Here is a 22,671-nt window from a genome sequence, read left to right as displayed (position 1 = left end):
CATACAGAGAAACAGAAGCTAATGATTTCATTATATATATATATATATATATATATATATATATATATATATATATATATATATATATATATATATATATATATATATATATATATTTACTACATAAAGGTTCTGAAGAGTATCATAAAAGTGGCATGAATATATATAATGTATACAAAGTCTCACATTTGGTCACATTTCCTCTGCAGTGCACTTGAATTTGTGTCCCTTTAGATGTGGAGAGAACGGGTGCAGCTTGCAATCAGTGTGTCTGTACGCATGAGGTGATCACAGGATGCCAGAGGGTGCAGAGTGGAGGTTTGAGCAGCTGAGGCTGAGCTCTGTCCTGACCATACGCTGACCACACAATGGCAACTCTTCTTGTTTTTTCCAGCAAAGGAAATATATACAACGTCGTGTTTTTCATATTTCCCACTTGCATTGTGTTATTTTGCTTTTAAACCTGTATTATTGTTTACGCTGATGCATTTTACTGCCTAACTAAGCCCTGGAAGCCCTCTTACAAATTCTGTCACCGCTATTGGTCCTCTACAAAACCAATAGCAGAGGCATTTAGTTCATGCACACACATAGACCTGCAGCACCAAATGTTTTTATCACAGAACAGTCTGCCCCACCTCAAGATTATAATTAAACTAATCAGTAGCTTTTGGCTGTGGAGCTCCCCTCGCTCTCCTCAGCTCATTCTTATTCAAGGTGTGTCGCTTCCTTCTCAAAACCATATCGAAAAAAAGACCTCAGATATCTCATTGCTACGTGACTAGCCTGGGGAAAACCGTATAGCTCATATAAAATGCTGTGTGACTCCCGCACATGTCCCAATCTGCTGCCAGATGCGAATCATTTCAAAGTGATGGATTTATGAGCAATGCCCAAAACAGCACAAAAGTTCACTCAGCAGCTACAAACCTCCCAAACAGTAAAAGGACAACAAACAAAAAAAACTTTATAAGCCAAGTTCCTCAACCAAAAAAAACTTCTCACTTCTGCTAAACCACTATGAGATGCTCCGTATTTACAGTGTACTGCTACACAAAGCTAAAGTCTCGACTACCAATCAAATCCACATTTTGCATAGTTTCCCTGCTCGTGACAGAAAATCTCTCATGACAGTGAACTCAACTAACTGCTGGTTTAATGGTGGGAGTGGCAGGGATGAGGAGAAGGGCTGCGGTGGAAGTCAGCTTGAGTTAAAAAGGCTGCTGTCCTACATTTCTTCAATCCACAGGCAGCTAGCTCTTCAAAATGGAACAATCACAGCGCCCCACCTGCTTCAGCATCAGACACACAAACACCCACGCACTCTCAGTGAGAAGGCGAGAGAGATCTACGCAGATATAAAATCACAGCATCTCCACACCTGAGAAATGTCAGTCAGTAAGGGTTGAACAGATTGTCAGTCTTTTTTAAACCCTTTCCTATAAGTGAAATTCCTGAAGCAACAAGGAGATGAGGTGTTCAGCATCTGAGTCAGTAACACAAAAGGAGTTTCCACTTGGGGTGGATGGGGACAAGATTGGACCCAAGGTGCACTTGGAAACACTGCAATCTCAGTAAGGCCGAGGCCTCTTTCTCAGTCCAACTGGAGCGTATATCCAATATCCACTACTGAACCATCAACCTTCTGTGCAGTGCCTGTACTGGCTAGTTTTGCACTGAACTGAATGTGTCAGCTTGATGCAGCGGCAGACTGAAAGTACTTCTGAACTGACAGTTTGCATCAGCGTGAATGTTGTGGGTATGAATGGTGATGCTTTTAAGCCCACTGTGAAGCATTTACTTAAAAGAAACAGACCAAAATTGCAGACTCAGTGGAGGGATTTATACTACCCACTTTTATGACAACATTTTAATAATGCTTTATATCCATAGCTGTGAATAAATCTAGGATTCATAGCTGAAAGTATTTCAAATTCCTAAACATTGAGGCTTTGTGTCTCACTTGCACTGATGTGAGAAGCTCCCAATACGATGCTGCTGAAATTAACAATGATGTCTCAGTGTGGAGACTCTGAGTTATAAGCCTGAACTATATCTGTGTGACTGCAGAAAAAATTGCCCTAAAAGCAAAAGAAAGAAAAACATCTTCTCCAGTGGTCACTTAAATATTTGCTGCACTTAGAGACAGCGCACAAGAGAGGTGAAGAAGAGAGTGTAGGCAGGGTGGAGTAGGTGGAAACAAGTGTCAGGGGTGATCTGGAACAGCAAGAGCGAAAGGGAAGGTTTACAAGACTTTACTGAGACCTGCTGCAATGAAAAAGAGGAGCTGGAGGTGGAGGTGGCAGAGTTGATGATGTTAAGGTTTTTATTGGAAGGGGTTATTAGTGCTGTGCCATACTGCAAATTATGATATCAATCAAATAGCAAGTAAATACAGGGCCAGTATTGCTCATAACACTACCGATTCTTTTGACTTATAAAGGCAGCTCATGTAGGGGACAGCATGTGTCATGACTTAAGAGATGAATAATCATTTTTTATTTGCAAATTAATGACGATTTATCAATTCTGAACACATTTTAATGACCACTAAATAACTGTAACGTTACTTTCCACAATAATCAGCTAACACAATAAAACACACCTTTCTGCTTTTTGTGTATTTTGAAACTGTCTTTTTTTGGACTTTTTTTTTTGAGACCTGGAAATGTAAATGTACCTGTCTCTAAAGGACTTTGGATACCAAACCTAGAGGATAGAAAGAAACTATCAAGTCTATCATGCCAGTACCAGCTTTGGTATTGATACTATCAATCCGCCCTCCTCTAATGGACAAGATTAGAAATGAGTACATCATAGGGACAGGTCAGGTCTAGGGCAGTTGGAGGCAAAGTTAGAGAGACATAATATTAACATTAAATATGGAGCTTCCAGCCAGGAGGACATGAGGGCCAAAGAGAAGACTCCTGTATGTAGAGAAGGAAGACATCTGGAGTGTTGATGAGTCAGAGGAGGATGCTGGAAATAGGATGAGATTAAAGCAGATGATCTATGATGACCCCTAAAAAAAAAGCAGCTGAAAGTGGAAGAATAAGAGAGTGGCTGTAGGGACAGGTAAAATGTAATAAAAATGTCAGGTCTGAGGGGGGTAAAGAGAGGGAATGTGACTATAATATGCACCATGGAGCCAATGTGACACTCAAAATAATATTGGCATCAACTCCCCAAATAAAAGTCAGAGAAGCTGACACTGTGGACTTTGAGGAGTCAGACTTGTTTTCATCCCCAAAAACGCTTCAGGCTCTGCAGCAGGTATTTCAAAGCAAGTATTTGGTAGTCTGTTTTGCTTGACTGTAAAAGTTATCACATATTTTAATATTCTACAGTGTCATTCATTATAGAGGAGGAAGCCAAAATTCAGCCTGGAATAAAAGGTTCCCACTACCATTAAGAGAGGCCAGGCTTTAAAAAGACAAATACCTCTTTACAGTCTCTCTCTCTTTCTCTTTCTCTTTCACTCACTCACACACACACACACACACACACACACACACACACACACACACACACACACACACACACACACACACACACACGTGTGTGTTGGGGGGTTCATTGTCCTGCTGAAAAATAAATGATGGTCCAAGTATATGCAAACCAGATGGGATGGCATGTCGCTGCAGCATGATGTGGTAGCCATGCTGGTTCACTGTGCCTTCAATTTTGAATAAATCCCCAACAGTGTCACCAGCAAAGCACCCCCACACCCTTACACCTCCTCCTCCATGCTTCACTGTGGTAACCATGCATGTAGAGACCATCCGTTCACCTTTTCTGCGTCACACAAAGATACACCAGGAGGAACCAAAGATCTCAAATCGGGGTTCATCAGACCAAAGCTCAGATTTCCACTGGTTTAATATCCATTCCTTGTGTTTCTTGGCCCAAACAAATCTCTTCTGCTTGTTGCTTTTCCTTAGTAGTGGTTTCTTAGTAGCTATTTGACCATAAAGGCCAAATAGATGTGTCTGCTACTGGAACTCTGTGTGACATTTATCTGGGCTCTAATCTGAGGTGCTGTTAACTTGCGATTTCTGAGGTTGGTGATGAATTAATCCTTAGCAGTAGAGGTGACTCCTTAGCCCCTTTTCCATTAGTACCGACTCAGGTCGACTTGGCACCATTCACCACAGTTTTTAGGGTTTTCCTTTAGGTCATAGTACCTAGAACTTAGGATGACCATATTTGATTTCCAAAAGAAGAGGACACTTGGCCCAGTCATGAAGAACTTTAACTGTTTGTTTAAAGAAAACTTTAACATATTTAAATGATGCCTTCTCTGTGCGGTTAATGAATGGTGAAAAAAAAAAATGTCATATAGGCTTTTACAAGTCAACAAGTGCAAAAAAAGAGGACAGTTAGTCACCTTACTAGTACCAAGAAAGTTTTTTAGTACCTGCTCACCGCTGCTCGGTTCTAAGTAATATGGGCAGGTACTAAAGTGTGACATCATCAGACTGCATGTCACCGATTGGCTGATCAGTAGCATCACTCGATGAGTCATGAGAAGGTCTTGTTCACAAAAATTAAAACCCCCACTTTTTAAAACCCAGCAACAGGAGAAATGGCTACAAAACAAAACAAAAGAGTGTCTTGGTCTTCCTTTCCTGGGCCGTCCTCATGTGAGCACATTTCAGCATAGCTCTTGATGGGTTTTTCAACTGCACTTGTGGACACAGTCAAAGTTTTAGCAATTTTCCAGGCTGACCAACCTTCACTTCTTAAAGTAATGATGGACTGTCGTTTCTCTTTACTTAGCTGATTGGTTCTTGCCATAATATAAATTCTAACAGTTGTCAAATAGGGCTGTGAGCTGTGTACCAACCTGACTTCTGCACAACACAGCTGATGGTCCCAACCCCATTAAGGAGGCAAGAAATTCCACAAATGAACCCTGACAAGGCACACCTGTGAAGTGAAAACCATTTCAGGTGACTACATAATGAAGCTCATTGAGAGAAGGCCGAGGGTTTCCAGCACTGTCAACAAAGCAAAGGGTGGCTACTTTGAGGAATATAGAAAATCTATATAGAAATATATTTACAGTTATTGTTATTTCCATATATCTTGTTTCATATAATCTATCTATCTATCTATCTATCTATCTATCTATCTATCTATCTATCTATCTATCTATCTATCTATCTATCTATCTATCTATCTCTCTCTCTCTCTCTCTCTCTCTCTCTCTCTCTCTCTCTCTCTGCTTATCTGTAAATGTAGATATTTTGTGTATTCTAAAATGCCTTTATACTTTGAATATACCCTAACCATAGCTTCTCTGTCTGGTCTGATCACTGGTTAACATATAGTTGCAGCAACATTAGCTTTTATTTGATGTTAGCTGCTTGACTGTAACTACATTCTCTGGCAACTTCTGAGAAAATCATGAACATTTGGCCCAACTTACAGCATTTGATTTTCAGCCACTCCAAAACAAACCCACAACCATAAACCCATAAACTTGTGATTTTTAAACTATGAGCTTCTGGCTAACCACTTACCAACAAGGTTCATATTTATATACTCATGACAGAGCTGGAGAGTAATTAGCATCTCACTGATGTCATGTCCACAGTATAACCACAGCATGTATTTTGGTTTGACTCAGAAGGGGAAAAAGAATGAAGCCTCATTACACATATGCTGTTCTCCAGGCTTTCTGTTTTTTCAAAGTTTTTGAAGTCTTTGGTTCCTTGTTCGCTCGTTTTCTGTCCAGTCCTTGTACCTCACCATTTCAGAGGAATGTTTGGTTTGGTTTCTTAAGGCACCACATACTGACCTGTGGATCAGTCATGAAAAAAGACGCAATAAACTCAATGGATGAACCAGTGTTGTGTCACTCAAAGAACCAATTTTAAATAATATCATTTGGCCTTTGGCAGCACGGTACAGCAGTGGTTAGCACTATTGCATCATAGCAAGAATGTCCTGGGTTCATATCCACCATCTGGCCTGGGCCTTTCTGTGTGGAGTATGCATGCTTTTGTGTTTACGTGGGTTCTGGCTTCCTCCCAAGACATGCGGTGAGTGGGGTTAGGTTAATTCTAAATTGCTTATAAGTGTGAATGGTTGGCCCTAGCGATCTGTTCAGGGTGAACCCTAGATGGGACAGGATAGATAGATAGATAGATAGATAGCTCTACAGGCACTTTGTTGTTAACAGTCTGTCGCAAAAAACACAGTTTGTTCCAATTTGTTTAGTTGAAGGTACAAAAACTGCCAAAGACAGTTTGACAGACATAAAACTGTACTTTTACACCAACAAGGTGGTTCCCAAATCTCTGCATTGTGTCCAGTGTGTCATTAAAAAACTTGGAGGAAACTATACAAGTAGAAGTGGCAGACATAAAAACTATGCAGATGAACAGTATCTGAAAGTCATGACTTTAAGAAAACTGCAAAATCCAGCAAAGGCCTGGATTTGCTGGACCTGCGAGATCCAGCTGACCCATCCAAGTAATCCATCTACTGTTCACTGAAGCCTCATCAGAAATGGTCACAGTGGAAGGGTGGCTGTCAAGAAACCATTCATAGGGAAGAGAAACTGGGAGAAAAGGGTGAGGTATGTTTACAAGAACTGGACTGATATCGGTGGCAACAAGTCTGATGGAACGAAGACTACTCTGAGAAATTACAAGAAAGCTTGTCTAAGAGTTTAGACTGGGTTAAAGAATAAAGGTTGTCACAACAAATAATAACTTTCAAGCCTGTTAGAACTGTACAAGCTCTGTTTTTGCCTTCTGTACTGTGTTGCCATGCATGTTTAAATCAATAGATTTATAGTCAATAAATGACTGCACCTACTTCCCATTTTCTAGCAAAATAAAAAGAAATTAGGGGTGTCTCAAGACCTTTTGTACTACAATTTGTAAAATCATAAAAATTTCTATATACTATAAACATTTCTGCAATATTAAACAATAAAAAGTAACTACAAACTGAACTCTGATTATACAACCTCATCAGATCATGGGTGCTTTTTAAAGTTCTTTATAAGTGTTAATAAGAAAGGCGACACACTTAAACACGCTTAAATCATTTTATTAATCTCACGTTGTGCAAAGCCGGGTCCTTTCTGTTACACTTATCAAACATTCCATTCCAACACACTCATATATACTACTAGAACCTTCTTTCTACCTACTACTACAACTTTTATTGCATAAATTCTGTGCCCTTTCCCACCACAAACTTTTAGTACTGTACATTGGAAATATGGCTAGGATTGTTAGTATAATTATTTGGACACATTATGTGACAAAAATCTAAGGCACCAGAAGTCATAGACGATGGTCCACATATTCTGCTAAAGCATACATAATTCTAGGATGATGACGATGACAAACGAGATATTCAGGAGAGGCTTTTTCTGCTCAACGAATAGATGTGACATCACATGGGAAATACAAAACGGGAGCACGGGTTTCATCTCTTCTTTCATAGCCAGAACCCAGGTGCTCATGTATGGATACTGTGTATTAAAAATGAGCCTCAACACAGTTCAGTCTGTCTCAAGATATAAAATCTGATAGGCACAGTTATGTCCTAGTGTGGCTAATCTCCAGTTGGGATCAAGATCCATGTACACGTGTGCAGCAAAGCCTGAGAAGGAGCAACAGGTGGTATCCCACAGCGGAAGTCACCTCACCTGTTTGAACTTTTGAGCCATCACGGCCGATATGTTTTGATAACATCTTTGATAGGCCTCCGGCATATCGGACAGCAGGCATTAATCTGTCTTTTCAACTTGAGCCCGCAGTCGTTGCACAGGCACATGTGTCCGCAGGTGTAGATAACTGTGTCGACCTCTTGGTCAAAGCAAACGGTGCATTCTCCGTTTTTTCCTGCAGAGGGCAGTTCTGAGGCAGTGAGAGCCGGAGAGGTGGGAGGACTGAGAGGCGAGCTGGGAGCAGTCACTGGAGAAAAAGCAAGAAAACATATGTGGGTATTTTAAAAAAGAGCAGACATGGGTGCATGCAGACAGATACCTTTTGGTCATGTTGTTATAGGAAGAAAATTCCAGGTTCAGATCAGTACTACTACTGCTTTTATTCATTTGTGAATGAGTTAGTTTTATGTCTACTTTTACATGCCTTTTTAATTTATGAACCAATCTTAATCTGAGACCTAAATATTTGCTAAATTATCAACGCTTAATACAGCAGCAGAGTTTACTGGGGCTTAATCAACTGATTGTTGGTTATACATAATACAAGAACCCACACAAACCCATATTACAGTGATCTTGAGAGGGTTTCTATATACATTGTAGCCTTGGGTATGTTGTCAACATTTGGCAACTTACCCAGAGAGGATTCAGAGGCAGAGGAGGATCTGTTGACACTGAATGCCAGGTCTGAGTCACTGTCATCTGGGCTGCTGCTCTGTGAAGTGGTGGGGGATGTAGAAGGAGGACTGGACTGCAGTGTTCCTGTGTCGCAAATATAAATACACATGAACAAACTCCATATAATGTAGTGGCTTTTAAAGGTGAGCTGTGTAGCTGGTATGTTCTGGGGCAATGTGCCCTTGAAATGTTTGACAGTAACACTAGAGATTTGGGATTTATTCTGACCATGTCTAACCAGTCAGATTAGATATGCACGTGTCCTTTGTGGACTGATTTTTCTTTTTCTTTTAGGAGAAAATCGGGGGATCAGAAACCGTTAAAAATGAGACTAGGAAAGAGAGGTCACAGCTCAAGGCTGAACAAGCTCACATAGGCGTAAACTATTCAAATGCCTTCAAATTCCTTCAGCCTGGGAAAAAATGAATTGTAGGGGCTAAAATAGACTTTCATTATTCTAGTACTAAAGCAAAACATTTTACGGAAATATGCTCATTTGTTTTGTGTCAAAGAGATGAATATGAAGATTGATGCCACTCTTGTTCTGGACATTACATAAGCTTGTCTCCACATATACAGAACTGCATGCCACAGACAGTATCACTGTGCACAGAAGAACGTATCACATAGTTTTTTTAACTCTCCCACACTCATTGTGTTTGGAGATTATAGGGCAGGAACTATAGATTTAGATTCACTTCCCTCTCTGCATGGATTTGTTCATTAGTCTGCTTGTTTCAAGAGACACGTGACTTTAAAAGTTTCCTTTTTAAACTTTAAACATTGAGAGTCAGTGAAACAAGTAAGGGCATGCTGTTGGGGGATTAGTTGGAAATCCACTCAGGCCAAATGAATACGCTTACAAAAAAACAAAACACGGGAAATGACACATGCCCAGGCTAAAGGCGTAACCTATTTGCTGAGTGGGAAAACAACAGGCACCTTCTCAGTCATGACTGAACAAGAGGAATTTTGATCACATGACATCTCAGTTATTTTTGTGCCTTCTCTTTAATGCAGCTTTTTCAAACATAATGTAAACAAGTTTATAAAAGAATCAGACCAAAAATTCTTAGGTAAACTAAATCAAAGCTAGAGCGTACCAAAGAGTCTTCTTGTCGTGATTGCAATAGATGTGTCTTTTGCTAGTAGCAGCTAATATAAAACTGACAAGCTTAGCAGGTGGCTATCTGCTACACTGCACTTGTAAATGGAGTCCTTAACCATTTTTTGGAGTTGCTGTTGATGTTTTGTGACACAGTTTTAATGCAAATTCCTCACTGACAATATGCCCAGCTGTGGAGTTATTTGTGCATGTGAACAAGACTTCAAAGGTAATTATGGAGTTCAACAGGGTTGTGTGCTGGGACCACTACTTTTTATGTTATGAGTGCTTCCTTGAGGCAATATTATTAGAAAATATGGCATATATTTTCTTTGCTTAATAGACGATACCTGGTTTTATTTATGTGTGACATCAGATGACGAATCAAATAAATTAGTTTATCAACAGGCGCATTTTAAATACGTAAAGGACTGGATGTCATGTAATTTTCTTCTCCTAGATTCAGACAAAATTAAGTCCATCTTTGTCCTTCTGCATGCGCATTAAACAAATATGCATGACTGCTTTCATTCATATGCACAATATCTCTAAAATTAGAAACACCATCTCTTAGAGTGATGCTGAAAAACCTGATTCTTGCACTCATTACTTCAAGGCTGAACTGTTATATTTCATTACAATCTGACTGTTTTGAAAGTTCACTGAAAGTTCAGTTGATAAGAATACTAACAGGGACGAGAAAGAGAGATCATATTTCTCCGATACTGGTTTCTCTTCGCTTGCTTCAAGTTAAACTGAGAATTGAAGTTAAAACTCATCTCCTTACAAACAAAGCTTTTAAAAATCAGGCCTCATCATATGTTGAAGACCTCATGATACCATTTTATCCTAATAGAGCAGTTCATTCTCAGAGGGAAGGCTTATTTATGGTTCCTAGAGCTTCTAAAAGTAGAATAAGAGGCAGCATTTTCAGCTATCAGGCCCCTGTCCTGTGGTACCAGCTCCTAATTTGGACTCAGGCAACAGGCACCCTGTTTAGTTTTAAGATTAGGCTTAAAGCTTTCGTTTATAATAAAGCTTTGAGTTTGGGCTGAATCAGGTGACTCTGAATCATCCCTTAGTTTTGCTGCTATAAGCTCAGGATGTTGGAGCTATTCTACTCCACTCCCCATGTGTTTATACACCAGTGCTGTATGTCATTAAATCTTGTCTTCTCTCTCCAAAGTGTGTTTTTAGTCCTGTCTCCCTATGCTGTCTTTTTTTTTCTTTCAACTCAACCCCAACGAGGCATGGCAGATAGCTGCCACTCCCTAAGCTTGGTTCTTCCTGTTAAAAGAGAGTTTTTTCCTTCCCACCTTTGCCAACAGCCGACTGATTATTAGAATTCTGTCTCTAATATTATAGGGTCTTTACCTTACAATGGTGCCTTAAGGTGACTGTTGTTAAGATCCATAGACATATGGGTATACCTTGCTCACCAAGCTTGCTAATATTAGCTGATAACTTCTAAATTAAAATAATGTATTTCATCTAACCCTGGGTACTGCTAAAGTCAGGGCTGCAAATGCATGCTGGCAAACAAACTGGTGAAGTTGTGGTGGGCAAGTCCCTACAGTCTATGGTAATGTAGTCTGAAACTGGCAGCCTCAGAGAGATGAGGAGTAAGCTACAGAGGTCTGGCAACTTCTTTCAAACTCCTTACCCTTAGATATTTATTTCATCTTCATGCTAGTAGCCCTTAGCCTTGAATGACACTGACTCAAGTGACATCAATTGAGGCACATTACGAAACACTGCAATCTGTTTTATGTAATGCAGTGATATTACCTAAGACCTGTAACTTTTTTATTTAGTACTTTTTGTTTTTCTTTTTGGTTTTCCTTCTGATCTAATTGGATTAATTACCTTAATAAAATTCAAGGACATTGGGAATTACAGTGAAAAAGGAATAATAAATATCGGCGTTTGATTCTTGATATCGATTGTGTGCTGCTTTAAATACACGTACCAAGTATCCTGAGTCTGTTAACAGCCCCATGCAGGGTGAAAAAGGCCCACAGGACCTGAGAGGAGTCCACACAGATCAGCCTGCCACGTCCCACTCCGTTCACCCCATGGTGCACCTCTCCACTGGGCAGCAGACTGAAGCTGAGCACGTCTCCAGAGCAAGGCATCGGGAAGACCCGGTGCACCACCCAATACTCTTTGCGGTCCAGAAGAACTTCCGGGTCTGCTGGCAGGTCCCCAGCATGTAGATTAGCTGGGTCGCAGGATGTTAAACCAAATGACAATGCCCCAAAGTATGGCAGGCCCAGGTGGCCAACCTCCACGTACAAAGTCTCACCCACGTGAAAGGGCCGGTCAGTGAACACCAGAGTCCGACTGCTGTCCAGAAAATGAATGCAAGCAGCTGAACGGTCTGCAGAGAGTATTACATCAGAGCCACGGATGAGGTGAAAGTGCAAATCATTGTCCAGCGGAGAAGAGAGACCCCGGACCACTCTTGGGACAATGAATCCAGTGGAAGCAGATGAGGATGATGTGGAGGAGGAAGAGGTGGAGGAGCAGCAGGGGATGAGCTGAGTGTAGTTATTGAGCTGGAGGTTGGCCATCTTGGCAGCAGCCGCCTGGTTGTTTTCCAACTGATTGTTGCTGTAATTGGCTGAGTCGTGGCTACTCTGGGGGAGATAGGCACTCAGACGGGCCGCACTCAGGCAGCTGGATCCCACACTCTCAGCAAACGTGCTGTCTGTGGTGGAAAATATGGAAAAGCAAGTACGTGACTTGGACATAGAATTACATAATCCTTCCCAGATAAGCTCAGGTCACTTCCTTTCTTGGTGTTCCTTTTCTCTTTGTTCTAGGAATGCCTTTTCATAGTAAAACTATGACATGAAAGCAGTAAGCCCTGGGATCCTATTTGTGTTGCTGCAGACACTTTGATGTCTTTGCAATGTGCTTTTTTAGTTGTTGGTTGTTTTTTTTTTGGTGAGGTAAGCACCCAATAATTGATCTGATTATCACATACTGTGGGAATTCTTATAGGAAAACAATGGTAACAAGGCCCTTAATACAAGTTTGACTTTTTCAGTTGTTTTCTTTCAAGCAATAAATGCTTCAAAATAAAACAACAGAACATAATTAGATTTAAGATTTCGAAATCATGCAATAATTGGTATTTTTAGCTATAAAGAGAACAAACAAAAAATAATAACAAATAAATGGACCTGTTTCAGACACATTGCTCATTAATAAACAACTATGAAAAGTAGTACATTAAGGTTTTTAAGGATTTCCTGTATATTTTAGCAGTGCAAAGCAATTTTCGCCTTGAGCATTGTGTTAAAAAAAGACAGAGAAAAAAAGACATGTTGGCATATATGACATTTCTGCAAAAACACTTCTGTCTATCCGTGGTGGTATTTAATGCTTATTCTTACCGTTGCTGACAGCAAGCAGCTTTGAAATAAGAAATCAAACATGACTTTCACACAGTAAGCAACAACAGTTTGCTGACATCCTTTCTGATAAATCCTCTTGACGGACACTCCAAAGAGAGCTAGACTAAGCATCTGTGCTTAGAGCCCTTCATACGCCGCTCTTGTTATGATGTTTGTTGTGCCGTTAAATAAACCTTCCCGCTCAGAACAAATAAGCTCTGTTGGTCCTGAGCTCGTGTGTCATTCAATATTTTATTTGCCTCCCTATTTCATTTCCTTTCTTTGCCATTGTGTGCTCTCTAAACGGACGCAGTCCATGCAGAGAATCCAAAGCACAGCTGAAATTGTCTGTTTTAGAGACTGATATAAACAAGTCTGCCGCTAGTAGTCCTCCTTTGACTTATGATGCATTCCTTTATTACTATTTCTAGTGATGCAGGAACAGTTGAGCACACTGGCCCCTTACCAAAGCTCCTGGGATCTGCCGACTTGACCAAACAAGGCCAGAGCTCCTGTCAGACTGAAGATAAACACACCCAGTACATATGAGAGGGAAGCGCGGGGGAAAGGGTGATGGAAATGATGGCAGAGTCAAGGGAGAATGTAATAAAGTGCAGGAAACTGATAGTAAGAAAGTGTTAAAGGAGGAGAAGAAGAGTGGTTTGAAGTGCTCAGGCTGAACCGACTACTCACTACAAACTGACTACTCCTACAAACTCATCCTGTGGTGCTGCAGGGCTTTGTAGAACTCCCAAGAAGCTGCTTGAATTTGCTGTGAATATGTTAAAACCATAAAAATATGTCACTGCAGTTTAAGCGTTCTAGCTGACTGATGAAGCTGAGTAAAGTTATTTTCATCCTTTTCCAAAAAGTTCGCAGCTCGCCTCACTCAGCTGCAGTCCCAACAAAAAACATAAGCATTTGATTAGGGTGAGAATACAACAACATAAGAAGATGCTTACCAAGCAGTGTGACCTCCTGAGTGATGCCGTAGATATCTATGATGGCCCACAGTGGACAGCCGATGCTGAGTCCACAGTGAAAGAGGATGGGCTCGCCTTCGTTGATGCTATAGAAAACTCTTCCATGGCGATCAGCCCAGAAAGCCAAAATGTTGTCCTTCAGGGCCAGTCTCTCGGGCAGAGCCTTGGCCCAGTAACCGGGCCGAGTCACCAGGTCTGGGCAAGCATACTTGGGGATATCAGCAGCAGCTAATTCACTGGGATCCAAGCTAGTAAAACCAAAACGTAAAGCTCCACTCCATCCAGTGTGCACACCAGTCAAGCGAAGACGCACCTGAATGACACAGTGAAACAACCTTTTACTTTGATTCTTTAAATGAATACCTCCTTAAAAAGTCTCAAAACTAATTAAGGAAAGTAAACAAACCTTTTCATAAAGGTGCACAGGCCGATGGCTGAAAGTGATGCCGTTGCAGAAACTGTTCTTACGGGTGGCACGGCGAAGCTGCCCATCCAGCCTGATGTTCTTGCCTTTAGCGTGTGGGTGAAAGCGAGGTGACTCCATGTTGATACTGACTGGGGGAGCAGATGTTCTTCTCTCAACAGCTGCCCCATTGTTAGGCAGGGTGTAGTACTGCCGAGTAGCCACCGGGCGGGGTTGCAGAGTTGTATCTACTAGTAGAGAAAAGAGGTACAATAGAGAAGAAAGGCAATAAAGAACCTGCTAATTATATGTATATAGCTGGTTTAGAGGTCAGAGGTAAGCCCAAAGTTGCATATTTTATTCCCCATAATAAGTTTTTAAAAACTCTCTGCTCTTCCCAACAAGGAGTTTCTTTTAACATGTAGTTCATATTTCCAGTATAAAAAGGCAAACTGTCCCAAATCAGTCATCTCACCACATCCGTAAGGGGTATTTATATCTCAAAATGAAATACTGCAAATTTAGTCAAAACCATGTCCATGCAACACCAGGAAACATAAAAAGTAGTGGGTTTGGCTAAAAGTAACACACGTAATATATATGTATCTAGTGTGTTATGTGTATATATATATATATATATATATACGTATATATATATACGTATATATATATATATATATATATATATATATATATATATATATATATATATATATATATATGTATATATATATATATATATACGTATATATATATATATATATATATATATATATATATATATACGTATATATATATATATATATATATATATATATATATATATATACGTATATATATATATATATGTATATATATATATATACGTATATATATATATATATGTATATATATATATATACGTATATATATATATATATATATATATACGTATATATATATATATATATATATACGTATATATATATATATATATATATATATATATATATATATATATATACGTATATATATATATATATATATATACGTATATATATATATATATATATATATATATATATATACGTATATATATATATATGTATATATATATATATATATATATATATATATATATATATACACAGTGGGGCAAAAAAGTATTTAGTCAGCCACCGATTGTGCAAGTTCCCCCACTTAAAATGATGACAGAGGTCAGTAATTTGCACCAGAGGTACACTTCAACTGTGAGAGACAGAATGTGAAAAAAAAAATCCATGAATTCACATGGTAGGATTTGTAAAGAATTTATTCGTAAATCAGGGTGGAAAATAAGTATTTGGTCACCTCAAACAAGGAAAATCCCTGGCTCTCACAGACCTGTAACGTCTTCTGTAAGAAGCTTTTCTGTCCCCCACTCGTTACCTGTATGAATGGCACCTGTTTGACCTCATCATCTGTATAAAAGACACCTGTCCACAGCCTCAACCAGTCAGACTCCAAACTCCGCCATGGCCAAGACCAAAGAGCTTTCGAAGGACACCAGGAAAAGAATTGTAGACCTGCACCAGACTGGGAAGAGTGAATCTACAATAGGCAAGCAGCTTGGTGTGAAAAAATCAACTGTGGGAGCAATCATCAGAAAATGGAAGACATACAAGACCACTGATAATCTCCCTCGATCTGGGGCTCCACGCAAGATCTCATCCCGTGGGGTCAAAATGATTATGAGAACGGTGAGCAAAGATCCCAGAACCACACGGGGGGACCTGGTGAATGACCTGCAGAGAGCTGGGACCAAAGTAACAAAGGTCACCATCAGTAACACACTACAACGGCAGGGAATCAAATCCCGCAGTGCCAGACGTGTTCCGCTGCTGAAGCCAGTGCATGTCCAGGCCCGTCTGAAGTTTGCCAGAGAGCACATGGATGACACAGCAGAGGATTGGGAGAATGTCATGTGGTCAGATGAAACCAAAGTAGAACTTTTTGGTATAAACTCAACTCGTCGTGTTTGGAGGAAGAAGAATACTGAGTTGCATCCCAAGAACACCATACCTACTGTGAAGCATGGGGGTGGAAACATCATGCTATGGGGCTGTTTTTCTGCCAAGGGGACAGGACGACTGATCCGTGTTAAGGACAGAATGAATGGGGCCAAGTATCGTGAGATTTTGAGCCAAAACCTCCTTCCATCAGTGAGAACTTTGAAGATGAAACGAGGCTGGGTCTTCCAACATGACAATGATCCAAAACACACCGCCCGGGCAACAAAGGAGTGGCTCCGTAAGAAGCATTTGAAAGTCCTGGAGTGGCCTAGCCAGTCTCCAGACCTCAACCCCATAGAAAATCTGTGGCGGGAGTTGAAAGTCCGTGTTGCTCGGCGACAGCCCCAAAACATCACTGCTCTTGAGAAGATCTGCATGGAGGAATGGGCCAAAATACCAGCTACTGTGTGTGCAAACCTGGTAAAGACCTATAGTAAACGTTTGACCTCTGTTATTGCCAACAAAGGTTATGTTACAAAGTATTGAGTTGTATTTTTGTTATTGACCAAATACTTATTTTCCACCCTGATTTACGAATAAATTCTTTACAAATCCTACCATGTGAATTCACGGATTTTTTTTTCACATTCTGTCTCTCACAGTTGAAGTGTACCTCTGGTGCAAATTACTGACCTCTGTCATCATTTTAAGTGGGGGAACTTGCACAGTCGGTGGCTGACTAAATACTTTTTTGCCCCACTGTATATATATATGCACATACACAGCGAGAGGAAGAGAGAGAGAGAGAATAATAAAAATTATTTTAAGATTTCCTCCTATTTATGAGGTACACACATCTGTGGCCTAAAATCCCTGAATAGCGCCTTTGATTCTTCCACATTTATCTTCAGAAGTGGTGGATGAATCACACAGTGCCTAGTCAGTATAGAAATACCCAAATAAAAAAAGCTTAATCTTTGATCTCATCTTCATAGGAGTCAATGTCCGTCTGGGGAAAGGACTTTCTTTATGAGCAAAACAAATTAACAATGTTCAGGAATCAAACAGGACAAACCATAAAGTAGCTTAAGAGAGAGCTGAGGGGGCTTGGGTTAACTATTAAATGGCATTAAAGCTTTAGATTATTGTTTAAGGTATAGATTGGCTCAGATTCAATTTTCAAAGGGATGCTGGGTTTCTACACTCCACCGGGGCCGCAGAGTGATTACATTTGTTTAAAATTCACAGCGAAAAAGACAATAACTCAGTGAAATGTTCCACAGTACATTTCCTAAATTAGACATTATCACTGATTATATTCTAAACTATGAAGCAGCAGCAAGAACATCTGTAACATCTCAAATGATGTGCTGGTGCCCCTTCCCTTTCCACTCTAGGAATTTAGCTTTTGAAAGAGTAAAATATACTTTGGTCAAATGGAGTTGGCCAGACTATGTTGGGGCTTAGCCTATAGGCCTTCAGCTCATCTGCCTTGCTGACAGAGTGACATAGTGGGAGTCTGCAGTTAAAGGACCAAGCCTGATATAGACACTTGTTTGCCATTATTAGATGAAAGGCATAGCACAACAGGTCATGCAGCAAGGGACAGCTCACAGCAAGGTCTGTGTTAGCCCTAGCTGGTTTCTCTCATGAATACACATTACATTGGCGCCACAGAGATCACTGGGTACTTATTTCTGAAAAATAAGTACCCAGTGATCTTTCGAAATGTCAGTATGCCATTTAGTAAACCTGCCACCATTTGGCAGAGTCATCTTTGAAACATCTTTTAACAAGCGAATCCTCTGCTGAGCATTCACTCTAGTTGTTCATTCCTACCATCTGAAACAATCCACACCAAAACTACTTTGCTAGTGTTAGAATGAGGTCATAGCTTTGAGCCATTGGATCAGTGCATGGTATTCTATGGCCTTCTTAGCTGCCAGAATTCAACCCAACTGAGCAGCTGTAAGACCTTTTGGACCAGGATGTTAAATAACGCAGTCCACTGTCCTAATCACAACACCATGTGGGGGAATATATTTAAAAAATGGTCATCAGTCCCTCTAGAAGACAGGCACAATGGGTCACAGCGAGGTATTCTATGGCCTTCATAGCTGCCAGATTTCAACCCAACTGAGCAGCTGTAAGACCTTTTGGACCAGGATGTTAAATAACGCAGTCCACTGTCCTAATCACAACACCATGTGGGGGAATATATTTAAAAAATGGTCATCAGTCCCTCTAGAAGACAGGCACAATGGGTCACTGCGAGGTATTCTAAGGCCTTCATAGCTGCCAGAAATAAACCCAAGAGAACAGCTATAGGACCTTTTGGACCAGCGCATTAAAAAATGCCGTCCACTTTCCTGTTCTGACTGATTCTGTCCACTGGTTATTCCTTCAATCTGTCACTCATTTCTAAGTCATCTGCAGCTTTCTGGAAAGAAGCTTAAATTAAGATTCAAAATCAGAAATCTGTGCCATCTAATCTGAGCTGGAGCCATTTTACAGTGAACAAAGTCCAGGCAGCTGATCAGAAATTGTTTTGTTTTTTTTAGTTCAGCTAATGTGGTGGTGGAGGTTATTGCCTTCAGACAAATTCCTTGCATACAGCATATTCAGTATCTGCTACCGTACATGAATCAGTTGGCTTTGGAGAAGAGTTGGGGCATGGGAACGTTGTCTTGCTCTTGATGAATAGAAAAAAGCGCAAATAAATGCAATCATAAGACTTCACAAGACAAACTGCCATGCCAAAGATAGCTTTTTGATAGTAAATCTGATTATGTGTATTCGTCAGAGTTATCTTTGGCCACGAGATGATCAGGCTCTTTAGTCACTCATATGTCTCAGACGTATGTGTTCATCACATTGTAAATGATTCAGTGAGCAAGACAATGTGGATTTTAAGGGAATTTCCTGGTAATCACCTCTAAAGCCAACAAAATAACTCTGTGCGATGAGAAGATATACTCTGTGATATGGATTGCATAAATGCAGATATTTGATTAAAACATTAATAGGATCCAGGCTGCTCCTGTTTTTCTATGACTAAACATTCTCAGGCCAAACCCCACTTCAGCTGCTCTGGCAGCAACCACATCGTTTAGCCAGTGAGTGGGTCTGTTGGGGGCGTGAGAGGGTGACAGACATTAAATCAAAGTGATATGTGGAACTGATTATCAAGTAATGTGCTCTAGGTGTCACCATAAAGTGGCTCAGAAGGAGGCATTCTGAGAGCTCATTACAGCAGCTTTATTCAAAAACTAGGGGCTGACAATCAACCCACATGCAAATCACTGGCAATCACTTGAGACTGTACTTTACATAAAACACCTCTGATACTCGGAGATACTGGAAACGATCAGCAGCAAATATAGTTGCATATATTAAGAATGTGGCCTAGTTTCATATTTGTTCAGTTACTGTTTGTGGTGATTTTTCTTGTTTTGGTTCTCGATGTGTCCTTATAGTGCATGCCCTTGGTGATTTTAGTCTGTAATCATACCAGAATCTAAGGCAAATAAACAGCCAGATATTTGCTGTTATTGTCACACATAAAGAGAAAAAAAGGAAACGGGAAGTAAAAAGGGGGGGGGAGCTAAATCCTTGTTTATCATAGCAATGATGACACTAAAAAATGAAAATAAATGAATAAAACGCTTAAAATTTAAATCAATTTAATGTGCAAAGTGTTGTATGTTCAACTAATTTGCAAACAGAAATATAACTGAGGGCAGGTTACCCACTTCCTCACTGTATGTTCTGTAGTTATTTATGAGCTAAATAACTGCCATATTATTTATGTAGCTACAGTTTATTAATGCCCAAGCATCAGATCCCCAGCATTAGCTTAAATATTCACTTTTCTGACTATTTTCGATGCTAATGCTCTCAAAATTTTGAGGCCACATCCCTTTGTATAAACCTCGTAAATGATGCCTTCAAAGTGATTATGGGGAGAAACGCGACTGCTGCTGCTGGAGCGCTCGCTTGGACTCGCTCCCTGGGAATCACGCTCTGCGCCCCCGTGATGGGAAGCGCGTCTGTACTACAACACAAGTAGGACAAGCCATGTGTATCCACTGGGTATCAAACCGTTCCGCACAGACACCCTATCTTGTGTAAACATTACCAGCCTCGTTAATGATAAATCGGTAATGAGTCTCACCTATCAAAGGTTTAGGTGTTGAATTTCCCATTATATCCAGAAATTTCTCGCGCCGGCTGACAACTTAATCCCGATTGCAGTGCTTCTCTGTCCATCCATGTATCACGGGTCTGCTGAGTATTTGCCTGGCCCTGCTTCAGTCTTTAGTATCAGTGCCTTCCGATCGCTCTGTACCTCCCCGCTGGACCACCGACACGCTCTTCTTAATGTCAACAGCAAGCGCTGCGACAGGCAGATACCTCCAACTGGCGCACAGCAGCCCCCTCCTTTCTTTAGTACGGGCTCCCCTCTGCACGACTTTAAAGACACAGCGAGCATAGATTCTCTCTCCTCCCCCCCCCCCCCCCCCCCCTTCAAAAACATCTCAGAGCCTCTTAATAATTAATCGTGATTTAATCACCGCTATAATGAAGCCCCGTGGGCGTGTAGCCTTTAAGACAAACAGTATGTTTGATAGAGACGCAAAAGGAGAGTCTGTTGAGATATTTGCATATAATAACTGCATGCTGGAAAGTTTGGCAACAATAAAATGACTCCGTCATGGCTGTTTAACGGATGTGGTGGTAGTAGTGGCAGGGGGTGGGGGTGAATTAATCTACATAAAGTTAACAGATAGATTGATATATAGCAAAACTGTAAATCACAGAACCCTAAAGCAATATACACACTAATGGCAAGGGGAGCAACCCAGATTTTATCACTCACTCATAGAGTGCACGGCAGATAAGGATTCCACACTTTTGATAAATGTCCAAGCATTGTATGAGGAAATCCCCTTTTTCCCCACCCTATCCTCTGTCCTCCCACAGCCTTGACTGCTGTGCTTCTCTCAAGCTGTTTCCTGTCTTCTGGACCGCACTGCTCTCTGAGGAGCCATGGCCTGCAGGGCTTGTAGGAATCAGAACATCAGTGAAGGGGGAGCTGGGAAAGCATGAGCATTACAGAAGCCCGAGGTGCAGCAGCAGCAGCAGCAGCAGTGTGACAAATATCATGAACAGAATCTGTTCTTGAAGAAATGGAAATGCATGAATATTTATGCTCGCAAATGATACTTCCGAGACGTCACCATCATGGCAGTGACTAATTGGAAAGCATATGGCAGAATTAGGTGGTTCGTGTGTGCGGGTTGACTGTGCTGACAGTCAACCCGCCAATTTGCAAAGGGATGGGGGGGAGAAGTGCTGCTGGTTTCTGGTAGATGACAACATGGTCATATTTGATCTAACTCAATCTGAGGGCAAGCAAGCCTTGTGTGAGATGGTGTTTGGGTGAAGGCAGACTGTAACTAAATATAACTCAAAGACAAAAGCGTTTGTTTCTTGCTCTTCAATGCTGTTTGTTTTAGCAGGATATGGTTGCTCCTTATAAGCGCCTTGGTGAATGGTGTAGGGGGTGAAGCGAAGCAGAAGTGAAATTCCCCCTGCCCTCACCCTTGCCTCCAAAAGAAAGAGTTGCTACAGCAAAGGGATTAACAAAGGAAGTGAATATGAGGCTGCAATGAGTTCTGCAATCAAGTTTAACTGTAAACACAACAGAGCTGCAGTAACAAGTGCTGCTGCTTCCCCCTGATGCTTGATGTACTGTGTGAGTGCAGACTACGGGGTGTTAATGAAAGCATCATGATTACTAGGCTCACTTTGCTCCAAAGAAAAAGAACTGTACTTTTTAGGATCGTTTTTTGCACAATCATTGCAGAAACAGTGGGGCATCTGCACAAATATTCAGCGCCACTGTGCGATACTTGGGGAAATACACTTTCTAGAAACTGCCTTCCTAAAAAATGACATCATCAATCTTTCCACACAGGGCCCTAATACAAATGGATGATAAATTATAGGGAAAAAACAACAAAGTGTCTTAGTAGGTGCTGAGCCACCACATCCTGCCAGGATAACTTCAATGAGCCTTGGCACCGACTCTCAACTGGAGGGATTAAACACCGCTCTTGCAAAAGATATTTCCTCATTTGGTGTTTGGATGATCGCAGCGGAGAACGTCATGTGACACATCCGTCTAAAATCTGCCACAGGTGTCCAATTTTGGGTTGACATCTGGTAATTGTGAAGGCCATAAGAAATAATTTACATAACTTTAATGCTCATTAAGTCATGCAGCGACTCCTCGTGTCCTTTTAATGGAAACATTGTCATCCTCAAAGAGACCACTGACACTGGATAATTAGCCACTGAATAACTGAGAAATGGACCCAAAGCATGTCAGCAAACTGCTTCCCAGAGTATACCAGAGCCATCAGGTCACTGTTT

The 22,671-nt window shown here is 40.7% G+C and overlaps 1 protein-coding gene across 4 annotated transcripts in view; it reads right to left on the bottom strand.

Moving 5' to 3' along the window:
* Window positions 1-611: 611 nt before the first annotated feature.
* neurl1b (neuralized E3 ubiquitin protein ligase 1B) overlaps window positions 612-22,671 on the bottom strand; it is a 37,367-nt gene continuing 15,307 nt past the window's right edge. The window contains exons 1-6 of one of the 4 annotated variants that reach the window (XM_085182584.1): window positions 20,408-20,724; window positions 14,267-14,514; window positions 13,840-14,173; window positions 11,446-12,186; window positions 8,330-8,455; window positions 612-7,940 (exon numbers count right to left, since the gene is read on the bottom strand). In XM_085182584.1, coding sequence (XP_085038710.1) covers window positions 7,693-7,940; window positions 8,330-8,455; window positions 11,446-12,186; window positions 13,840-14,173; window positions 14,267-14,514; window positions 20,408-20,438 — 1,728 coding nt within the window. In that variant the 5' untranslated portion in view covers window positions 20,439-20,724 and the 3' untranslated portion in view covers window positions 612-7,692. Of the gene's footprint in view, window positions 7,941-8,329; window positions 8,456-11,445; window positions 12,187-13,839; window positions 14,174-14,266; window positions 14,515-20,407; window positions 20,725-22,671 lie in introns of those variants that run through there. The other 3 variants (XM_085182593.1, XM_085182567.1, XM_085182575.1) reach the window with 3 other exon arrangements.

The sequence above is a fragment of the Neolamprologus multifasciatus genome, chromosome 2, assembly GCF_963576455.1.
Source record: "Neolamprologus multifasciatus chromosome 2, fNeoMul1.2, whole genome shotgun sequence".
NCBI lineage: Eukaryota > Metazoa > Chordata > Actinopteri > Cichliformes > Cichlidae > Neolamprologus > Neolamprologus multifasciatus.
The sequence above is the reverse complement of the archived record's forward strand: the minus strand, read 5'-3'. Positions and strand labels throughout refer to the sequence as shown.